The sequence below is a fragment of the Stegodyphus dumicola genome, chromosome 6 (genome assembly GCF_044657685.1).
Source record: "Stegodyphus dumicola isolate Sdum_Otavi_A_Nest chromosome 6, ASM4465768v1".
NCBI lineage: Eukaryota > Metazoa > Arthropoda > Arachnida > Araneae > Eresidae > Stegodyphus > Stegodyphus dumicola.
Window position 1 is genome coordinate 208,905,287 of NC_140773.1, and position 12,112 is coordinate 208,917,398.

General features: G+C 30.1%; 1 protein-coding gene across 5 annotated transcripts in view; it reads right to left on the minus strand.

Annotated features, from left to right (window-relative positions):
• kto (mediator complex subunit kohtalo) overlaps positions 1-12,112 on the minus strand; it is a 230,910-nt gene that overhangs the window by 114,780 nt on the left and 104,018 nt on the right. For all 5 annotated transcript variants that reach the window (XM_085819429.1, XM_085819431.1, XM_085819430.1 and 2 more), the window contains exons 13-16: positions 10,048-10,337; positions 9,296-9,422; positions 6,739-7,121; positions 2,895-3,003 (exon numbers count right to left, since the gene is read on the minus strand). In XM_085819429.1, coding sequence (XP_085675555.1) covers positions 2,895-3,003; positions 6,739-7,121; positions 9,296-9,422; positions 10,048-10,337 — 909 coding nt within the window. The remainder of the gene's footprint in view (positions 1-2,894; positions 3,004-6,738; positions 7,122-9,295; positions 9,423-10,047; positions 10,338-12,112) is intronic.

Consider the following 12,112-nt stretch of genomic DNA (forward strand, 5'->3'; position numbering starts at 1 on the left):
AATATTACCTTAACCCCTTAACTGCTGTGGGCGTATATAGTATATGCCTTGCTCAGCCCATGTGTTAACTGCCACGGGTGTGTATATACACACCCTTCCAAAATGCTATCATTTGCTTTGCGCTGCTACCCGTAAAATTATTCACAAAGCTTTTGAATGCAACACCACAATGACCTTTGCAAAGTATGCCAAGGAGGATACTATTTCACAGAAGTGTGGGGAGAAATTGGAGGGAATTATGTGTCTAAAGCCGTGAAAGCACAATGACTACGCGGTATTGGCTGATGTTGTTTGAGTAAAACGTATTTTTTTTAATTCTGTGTCCTCCGTTTTCGTTTACTTTTTGTAGTAGGTTCTGGGAATAAAGAAAGATATAACGGATATTCAAACCCATTTATCTTTTTTGAATTATTTTTTGATAAACTGCTCGTGCTTCATATTATTACTGAAACTAACCATTTTGTGGACGAGTATACGAACCAACACCTTGCAAACGAAAAATCAAGAACAAAATCGTAGCATTCAACCAGTTCAGAAGAAATATATGTTTTTTTTAGGCATACTGATTTCACAAGGTATAACACTGAAACCTGATATTACACTTTATTGGTCTAAAAATGAATTGATCGAAACTCCATTTTAGGGATCTTTTTTATTATAAAAACATCATTTTTATTATACTTACATCTTTTTATTATACTTTTACTCAAAACATTAAATTTTGTGCATTCATTTTTTTCTTTTATTCTTTATTTTGTGAAAGTAAACAGTTTTTAGAAAGTAAAACTTGCACTTATTTTCCCCTAATACATTGCATATTTATGCGTGCCTGTGTGAAAAACTGTGGCACTGGGAAATGAAGCTTGTATGTTTTCCGAGGCAGTTAAAGGGTTAAAATTACACCAGACTTAAATTACCCCCACTTTTCCCCTAAGGGACTCACACCATAAAAAATGTCTCTTTATCATTTTAAAATAAGTTAAACTGATTCTCATGAAAGAAAATTTTACTGGGTCTATTTTAATAGTAATATACAGTACCAGGAAAAGGAAACTTTAAAACTTTCTTCTGTGCCTCCCCAGGGCCAGTAATCATTTTCACAAATAAAATTAACAGCAATTCAAAATAATTAGCTGGTTCAGCTTAATAAATACAAATATTACATTGATATACATGCATTTGAATAAAGAAGGCAGAATTTGTTATAGGAAATACTGCTGAATTTAGCTAACTCTAGCCTTAATTTTAGCACAGACACAAAATGCATAGGTTCAAAATCCTTTCGACAGAAAATATTTTATGCAACAATAAAATATGTCACACAATTATTCATTAATAAAATATTCCATGCAATACAACAATATGCATTGAACTTCTTCTCAGTTCATTGGCTCAACTATATTTTTAGTAATTTAATGGAACAGGGTTTGTTTTACAGAGAATGACTATTTATAGTAGGGCTTTTTAACAAGAATCTTAAATACATAACTGTGATTCACTTTACTATATCTTGCAGCTACTACATTTTTAAAACTGACGGCTTAGGATAAAGCATCAAAGCAGTTGATCAATGCCATTTTTTCCATCACAACTATTCACTTTATCTTTGTATTGCATTCTTATAATACTGACAATATTCCAAACATTTTCACCAAGATATTGAACTTGGACTAAATAATAACCATAGAATGACTTTGCAATGTTCACTGAATAATATTGTATAGCTTTCGATACTACGAGGTTTTTAAGAAATTCATTCAGTTTCTTCCTTTTATTAAAATTATCTGCCTCAGAAGTTCCTATTTCTTTGCAATATTATAGTATTTGTACAATTTCATATATATATATTAAACATACAGCTAATTCTGACAATATTTCAAATTCTTCTATTTTAAGATCTTAAAATTAGGGCTAGTAATAATATAACAGTTTGCACAAATGCTCAATTGAAGGGAGGGAAAAGATTTAAGTTTATTTCGTATGAATCAGAAGTTAGAGGTGATCTTAGAAAGATGGTATATTAAGTACTTTGACAGGTTAAAAGACTGTCATCTTGCAAATAATAAGTCATGTAAAGGATTTTGAAAATGCTCTTTCAGTAAATACACAAATGAAAAAGAACGTAAATGATCTCTATTATAACATAGACTGCTGTATGTATAATGTAAATATAACTTTTACTTATAAAGAAAACAAAGTAGAGAAGATACTAAGAAACATAATTCAAAATACAACTTAAAAATTCACAGTATTATGTTTATTCTGCAAAGGAATTCAATATTTAAAAATATTAATGCCTGTACTTCAACAACAGAAATTAAAATCCTAAATTCAACCTGAAGCAGCATATGCATGTCTTATAAATGTTCATAAACTGGCTGTAAAACCTAGAGGCAAAAAAAAAAAAAAGGGGGGGGGGAAGAGAGATGCATTTGGTTTATAGCTTCTAGAACTAAAGAAAAATTTATTTTGATTGTGTAAAAAAACCTCAATCTTACAGATTTTTTCAGTGGCTTTGCAATATTTCTTTGTTTCTTTCATTTTATTAATTTAAAGCCCAGTTTGTTCAGGAATATCCAATTAAGATCTGAAGACTATACTACTTAAACAAAATTATGCTTTTTGGGAATGCAAACGGCACTTACATATACAATATTTATAGGACTACATTTAGAGTACAAAACGAAAATTCTTGCTTTTACAAACATCAGAAACATTATACAAGTAGCAATGAAATAGTTATAAACAATGCTTTTCATAGCAATAATAATAAATGTTAAAAATAAAAGCTAATTTTTATATTTTATTATTAGATCAAATTTATTTTAATATTCATTACAGTGATTATCAGAATAAAATTAAAAATAATTTCTAAATTAAATTAAAAAACCAACCTGGCTGATCACTCATATTTTGTTGTCCCTCTTTAATGTGCTGTAAAAGTTTCCCTAAGTCAGCATCAATACGAGCATCATCCAAATCCATTTCAGACTCCCATGATGCCTGAAACAAATTAATATTAAGATATGATACATAAAACAATGCGTACAGAGCACTAAAAAATGGATGACAGGCAACATGTAATTATAAAATACACTGAAGTGCCACTGAATTACAGACATGATTAGTAATGAATTGCTGCTCCTCTGGCTGTTGCACGATTATGCATGGATTCAACAAACCTTATGTATCATACATAAAATTTGTTGGCCTGGAAACTTACGTATGGCCTGTAAAATATTTTTAGAATTTCCCATAAATCAATTAAAGGTGTTGATAGTGAATTATATGTTATAAATTTTTTTTTTTTTCCTGAAGAATCCAATAGGCATTCAATAGGATTTAAGTCCAAGTTTCTCAGTAAGCCATTTCAGAAGGGAGAATTCAGTAAAATGCTCCTAAAATTAGAAAGTAGCCAATCAGATGCCTGGAACAGGAGCAGTTTTCCTGCTAATGCATTTTATTTTTATATGGATGACAGAAAAGTATGTAGGGATGTTACATAATCACCCAGCAATTATTTAGATTCAGTAAGGTCATTTTACAAATTATATTATGTGAGAATTGGCATAACATTGTGAAATACAACCTACTGTACTCAGCACCATCTTCACGCCAAGCTCCAAATCATGAGGGGGTGAATGCAATTACAATCTTCTTTGGTGTTTTATTGCTTTCGAAATGCTTTATGGGAAAGTATGACTTTTATTGTTTCATATGCTCTCAAAATTGTACTATATTCTATATAGTATCAAACAATTTTCACAGCACTGTCAACTCTTCAAGATTAAAACAGTGAATGCTAGTAGAAACTACATTATAAATACACAATGTAACCTGCAATACACATTATTTAATAATGTCTTATGCACAATTTATTAATTAAGCTTTACCTTATTCATACACATTATAGGAAAATCATGCCACATGTAGTATTCACTATTACTTATGCTTAACCATGAACACAATAGGTCTTGGAACATGCTTACACATTAGGGTGGACCAAAAAAAAAATTTTTTTTTTTTTTTTTTTTTTTTAAATTTCTATCGCTGTATCCCAGAAAAGTTGCCTATCGCCCAGGTATGCGGGAAAAGCATATAAAAATACCACTTTCATTTGCACACTGCACTTAAACATTAAAAAATATAAATTTTTGCTGTTTTTCCTCAATTTTTTATTATCACTGAACTTACTATTATCAAAATAAATCTGTTCCTAATGTGAATTTTTGGGCATGAGGAACACGAAAAAAGTTTAAAACCGATAATTTTAAATTAGTTATTGTTTACACAAAAATCTAAAAAAAAAAAAAAAAAAAAAAAAAAAAAAAAAAAAATAAGGCAATATTTCCTAATTTCTAATAATTTTACTTTTTCATTTTACGTAAACAAAGGATATTTATCTTTCTTAATTTTGTAATTCAAAAAAGTGTTTCTTTAAATTATTTTTTGGGAGGGGGGAATGCTGGTATAATAAATCTTGATAGGAGGGTCATCCTCAACAAGCTATCTCTCACGTCAGCTCCACACATCGTTTTAGATGCTTCAGCCACAAGTCTGACAAACTATTTTACAGCCTGGTTGTTACAATGGAAGCTTTGGAAATCCAGTTAAAGTGATGTGCCATCTTTAATAGATTTTTGATATCCTCATCTGTAAGTTCCTTAATCATGTAGGAAAAGAGATATAGCAAATATCCCACCAAATCACGTTGATATATTCTGTCCTTTGGAAGTTGAGTTTTGGCATGGTGAAGTTTTGAATAATCTTTCCATGGGAAGTGATACAGCTTTTAACAAGCGACACAGACCTAGTTCTCTAATATCTCTTCTTTTATCCACAATTACTGCAAGGCTCAAATTTTGGGGATAAGCAAAGAAAGCATTCCACTGAATTACTGGAATGATGACTTGCAGTAAATTTTGAGTTGGATAATGTGATATTCTGATAGCTTCAATATTTATCTTTGGACCATCTGTGAAATTTTTACTGGTTTTGATTTTGAACAAGAGAAGCATGTAACAATTCAAAATAAAATGTATTAACTGCATAATTTCATCAGATTTGTCATCAGCTTTAAAAAAAGCTCATGACTGGGAAATCAATTTGCTGTCACCTTGAGTGTGAAAGCAGACCTAGATCACAAATTGCTTAAGTTTTCTAAAATTGTACTTAATTTTATGGCAGCATAAAATATCATGTAAATATACTGATCTTTCCTCAACTCTTTCCTATCAACTTGAGGAATGGAAAATTCATAATGTTCAAAGCGAACTAGAAAATATTTTCCACAGCCATCGCGTTTTTTTCGTAATTGGTTCTCTAAAGCAAAGGTTCCTTTGGGCCCTGTGGTAACACCATCCAAGTGAGGAAATAGGTGACGTAACTGCAATTCATTAAGTGTAGGAGACATATAGCTCAATGCAGTGGTCTCTCAATATGCAATTTAATCAGGTGGATAATACTATTTTTCAAACCAGTATTAATTGCAGATTTACAATTCCATCATTCCATATCACATCAAGTTCTTCTAGAAAAATCTAATGTGTAATCAAATGGGGAAATTATGATAGAGGCTATATCTTCAGTAAGTCTTGTAGAGAGAGAAGCATGAACAATAACATATTTTGATTCTGGTTCTTGCATTAAGGAATAATGGTCCTCTTTTTCAGTTCTTCAAAAATGCTTTGAATTAATTTTTCTAATTATCATCATGTCATCTTTTTTTCCATCAAAATATAGACCACATAGTGTTTCCTTAATAGACTGATTCTGCAAATCATTTCTGCTGTTACAAATTTTTCCTCTTTTTATTTTGTTTTTGTCAATGATGTCAAAATTATCTGAATCAGTTGTCATCACATACAGTTGTAGTGTTTCCTTAATAGACTGATTCTGCAAATCATTTCTGCTGTTACAAATTTTTCCTCTTTTTATTTTGTTTTTGTCAATGATGTGAAAATTATCTGAATCAGTTGTCATCACATACAGTTGTATAATACTTATCAATCTACAGAATATTTACAATTACACATTATAGTTACATAATATTTCATAATTATAATCACAGTTTAAAAAAGTTTCGGCAAAAGTTACAAAATATTGCAACCTTTACAAAAACTGGTGGTTTTGAGCTTTTGTTCAAATAATAAATAGTTTAAAATTACAGAATTTAAACTTTTTTCCTGTTTCACACGTCCCAAAATTCACATTAGAAACCTACAACATTTCGATAGTATTGAGTTTAGTAACTATAAAAAATAGGCGAAAAAAATCAAAATTTTTAGTGCACTGCGCAAACAGAAAACATAATTTGTGTCGAAATTTTTTGTTCATTTTGCTTAGCTAGGCGATAGGCAACTTACAGATTTTTTTTTCTTTAATGCGCTTTTTCTGCCAACCCAAGCATCAGATTACTGTATATTAAAAAATTCAAAAAACTGTAAATTAAAAATTACTGTAATACTGTAAATTAAAATATATGTTTACTGTATTACTGTAAATTAAAAAATATGTTTACTGTATTACTGTAAATTAAAAAATATGGGAAATTTTAGTCTTGATCAAACAAATGCAAAACCTTAAGCTAATTTTCCAATATAACTTTGATCCTCCCATATGAACATCATACATTTATATATATATATATATATATATATTCAGTATAATAAATAATTAACTTTTATAAGTATACAAATACATAATTCATAACAAATTTATTAAAAAGAAAATACAAACCTCATGTTTAACAGAGCCAGGATGATTATCAGGAGGTTCAAACATTGGAAGAGATTCTTGTCGCTCCATCGAGGGAATGCCCAAGCCAGGCATGCTTCCTATTCCTATACAACCAGCACTGCCAGGCCCAGGTGATAAACCTCTTGATGGATCAGGCATAAATCCAGTCAGTGAGGGTTCCGGAGTAGAAATAGACTTATTTGATTGTGGTATGCAACCTGTTGCAGAGCCAACTTGTGTTCCCACTGCATTAGTAAAGCTGCCTCTTGAAATAAGAGTACACATATATGCATCATGTGAGAAAACGTCATAGCGAATCAGTTCCGCAAATAGCAAGACGAGATTGGAAAAGGCATTTTTACTGTCGACAGAAGGTCTATCATCTATAAAATAATGTAAAAGAAAATTAACACATGCTGAAGAAATTACATGGCAAAACTGCTTTAACAATTCCCATTATTTCTTCATATAGTTCTGCTTTTACAGGAAAAATAAACCAGCATATTAAAACTTGTAACATTATTTTTAATATAATTTACAATTATTCCTTTTAAATCTAATTAAAACTCTTAATTTTATTTTAATTGAAAAACATTATTGTATGCATTTATAAGGCTTTACACTTCCTTTGGCTTGTTTCCATGAGGATGATAATAAATTATAAGAAATTATACGTTGCATAAAAATTCTAGATTAATGAAATTAAAAGTAAAATGGCTTTTGATTTCATTATTAAAATGGATTTAATTTAACATAAAATTAAAAGTAAAAAGATTAATGTAATTTTTTTTTTCATCTGTTAATGTAAAAAGTATTTGATACTCTTCTGTTATCAGTACCAGATACAGAAATGTACGTATGCATGTACTTATGCACGTGTGTGTATATATATACATACATATGTACATGAACACATATATCGATACATGCATACAAACATCCATTCCTAAATCTGGTCCTGATAAGAGGAAGAGTATGAAATATTTTCTTCTAAGATTATTATTATTATATCTGATTTTATTTAATATTAGTAGTTAGTTTAAACTGACTTCTAAAAACATGGCTCTTGAAAAGAAATTTGGCTCTCAAGAGAAATTATACTGCTGAGTTTTGGCTCTTTTGACTAATGAGTTTGCTGCCCAGTGCCCTGAGAAATTAATTTAAAATTTAGGGAAAGGAATACACCTCTAGTAAATCACTATGTTTTGCACATAAGTGAAAAATAATAATGGGACTTAGCTTACTCCAGTAATTTGGCATAGTTTGAAAAGACCCATCTAGTTTGTTGAACCCCTTTATATGAAATAGATTCCATATTCAGATGTACTAGAACAATAGCTCCAAAGTCCGAGTCAATAAAATTTTTGAATATTTACTATTTTTTTAAAATTCTATTTGCTTCATACATTAATTTAAAATTATTAATTCCTTATCACCACTAAATTGATAATAATTGCACATTTATATTACTGGATTTCAAAATTATTTTCCTCTTTCCATCTTTACTTTCAGAGTAATATATTCATGTGGGTCATGCTAAATTGCAAATGTCTGTAGGCGAGTTGAGATGCTAAAATGTATGGTAAATAGTGAACATGAATATGATCTGAGAAGTCTTATTTTAATTTTTCATCATGCTAATATTTGTATGTTATCATGTTTTGTATGTAACAGGCTTGATTCAGGAATATTTCAATTTTCAGAAATGGAGATTTCAAGTTCTATCTATAAATGAATAAATTAATATCTTCACTAGTATTGAATTATTTTAATATTTACATATATATTTCTTTAACCAAATAACGGCATAAATTATTAACAGTTATGATTCTTCAGAATAACTATGTCAATAAGCAGAAATTTTTACACTAAGTTTCTTCCTTACATACAAGATAAACAAACTTACCATATTACTACTGATAACAACTATAACAAACTGATTGAAAAGTGCTTCAGTAGTATATGAAAATTAAATTTTTATAATTCTCTTTTCTATTCAAAATGCAGCTGGATCTGTAAACTCGTTTAACAAAATAATTTAAAATGAAAAGTAATTATGATTACAAGAAATGTCAAAGATGATTGCACTGGACAAAAGAGGGGAAGAAAAGCATTACTATTATTATTCGAAAAATGGTATTAATTAAAAGAGAGAGAGAAAGCAATGGATTTTCAACATCAAGAAGATCACTTACACATTTTAAAACAATATAAAATATAATTTTCAAAAATCGGCACATGATTTTAAAAATATATTACATATAATGCAGATTTTTTTTAGAATGTTATAAAGCAAATTTTTGTTTCCTTTCCTTCAAATGTTTCCACAGAAATCAAATTTATATTGAACAATATACTTATTGTTAAAAACAAGGAGAAAATAGATGCATATCATATTCTCAAAACATTCAATTCAGTCTTCAGTAACATTATTAAAATGGATAAAATATGTCACAAACAACATAAACAAACACATTATTCAATTGCACTGATTGAAGAAAATAAATAACTATCTCCTTAAATATTTCAATTTTAATCACTCTAAAGAAATCCTTACCTATGACAGGTGCCTGTGTATCTAAAAAATTGACTAAAAGGTTCTGATACAGAGGTAAACCTAAAGGTAACACACTTGTAGAATCCTGAGAATCTTTTTCATCAGCAGTATCAGCTTCACCAAATTTCTAAAAGCAGTATTATATATAAATGATAAATAAGATAATCAAATCAACAATAACAAATAAATAAAAATGATAACATTATTTTATAATTATATCTAAATAATAAATTCACAGGCAAAATATGTCAAAATCAATAAATGAAAGAAGTTACACAATTATATATCTGAACTTATAGGAGCTACGTATATTCTTTTTTAAAATTATTAACATGCTATGTCCGTCATATTACATTTTTAAAATACAGGAAATAAGATTTCATTACTATAAATGTGCTTTTGACTTTACATGCATTAATATAACAAAATTAAACAAATATTAGTTTTACATTTTCTATGAAATTATACCTTTAAAACTCTCCCTATTAATTGATGGATATGGAGAGATGGTAAAAATTGAACTAAATACAGTTAAATGACCCATGGTTGAGCAGTAACTTTATTTTATTCTCAAAGATAAGTCATTCTAAAAAATGATAAGCTTGCTTGATTATGCATCACACTTCAAGACCTTACTTGAATATGCACTATAAATATATTTACATTCAAGTAGGTATTTTTTCCCTCTTCAATTAAATTAAGTGACATAAGACAAATCTACAAATTAACTAAACTTATAATGAAAGTACTACCTCAGTTGTTAATTCTGACTGCCTTTTTTCCAACAGTTTAGCAACAACAAGTGCTCTATGAGCACCACAGCGTTTAGTAGTTACAGCCCATTCACAAAGTAATCGAACAATTGCTTCATCTTGCACAAGCATTTCACTCAGGCTTCCATAATTAGAGCATTTTTCTTTATTTGCAGATGATGGAAAAACTTTTGCATATAAGACATCTAGAGAATTATTATTATCAACTCTATCAAAATTGTGACGGTCAAGAGCATCTAAAGCACTTAAAACTTGTTGAATTGTTGAACCTGAAAAGAGAAAAACATAAAAATAAATTAAATAAAATGTACAGAAACATGCATTAAAGTGATTCTAAAATGTCAGTGCATAATGCTTTTATACACAGTAAGCTATACTTCATGATGAATAGATACCTCAAAGTAGGAAATACACCATTCATAAAAGGAAGGAACTCTAAAAAAAATTAAGAACTGAAATAATGTGAAAAACATAGAAATCAAATTTAAAGGCTATATTATGAGAAGGAACTACACTAACAGAAGCAGAAGAAATAAAACAGCTTTTGACAAAAGAAGTTTGATATGTTCAAAAGCTCAAGGCCTCCTGTTCTTCGACTAGTATCAAGCATATCGTATTAGGGGCAAAAACTAGAAGTTCATGTTTAGAAGAAATGTTTAGAAACTAGAAGTTTCTATAGAGTTCATGTCAACCACAGTGCCATTTCACGGCTTTGGAAATCATTTCAAACAAATGGAATGTGCAGCAAACATCACAGGCTAGATTGGTTCACGGTACAACACCTGCAGAAAATAAACATATAGCTCTACAGAACAGAAAGGAAGTGGTGCAATATAGCTACTTATGTACCAAATCAGTTACTTGCTACTACTGCCAAGTGAATCTCCCGAAAAACTGTAGCCAGACATTTGCATCAAGGAAGACTATACAACTGCCATCCTGTTGGTGCATTCCATTGCCTAGACATTACTGTTCTGCCTGTTTGCAATAATGTTATCAGCACCACAGTTGGAGAGAAAATGACCGGGCTTCTGTATTATTCTCAGATGAAAGTAGATACAGTCTCTTGTCTGATTGTGGATGCCAACTGATGTGTGAGAGTGGTACTGCATACAGTTTGGCAAACATACAGAAAAGGGACCGATATCTTACATGTAATGTCATTGTATAGGCTGGGATTATGATCAATGGCCATATAGAGCTCTATGTACTTCCAAATCGGACTATGACTGGCCATTGATATATTAATAATGCTCTGCTACCTCATGTTTGCCTGTTCCATGATGCTGTGGGTGATAATTTGTTTTCATGGATGACAAGGCAACATGTCATCGAACTGTCGCGGTTCAGAAATGTCTAGAGAGCAAGGATATTCAACATTTCTAGTGACCAGTACGTTCTTCAGATTTGAATTCCATTGAAAATGTTTGGGATGCTTTGGGGTCTTGCTTTTCAACAATGCCCTCCAATAAACAAGGACACCCTTGTCCATGTACTGACAGAGAAATGGGATAAATTATCCCAACAGTAGCTGGATAATATTGTGCAAAATACAACATGGCATGTGGAATCTTGCATGACCCTTCATAATAGCCATATCCCAATCTGACATCTTAAGCCAGAATGCCTCTGGAGGGTAAATGCATATTTTTCATTTTATGTATTTAGCACAAAATAATCATTCTATCCTTTAAACACTTACCAAAGCCTTCTGAATTTCAGAGCACAATAAATTATTGTTATGTCCTAGTATTTTTGCATTATTTTATTTAATTTGGCATCCAAACACACTTTTTATGCGCTGCATAGCTATTTGTAATCTGTCCTCAGCAACTGTCCACTAGTGTACAAAATAATTTTCATTTCTGGAGTGCACAGGAGTTATATTAGACAGAGCCCTGAAAATATGATCTCTGGAATATTTCAATTAAGAAAATTAGCTAGTACTTTGTTAAAGCTTCCCTGAAATACAAATAAGATTTTTAACATTATTGGTGAAAAGATGATTTTTAGCAGGTGCGTATGTCTTGTTTCTTCAATGGGT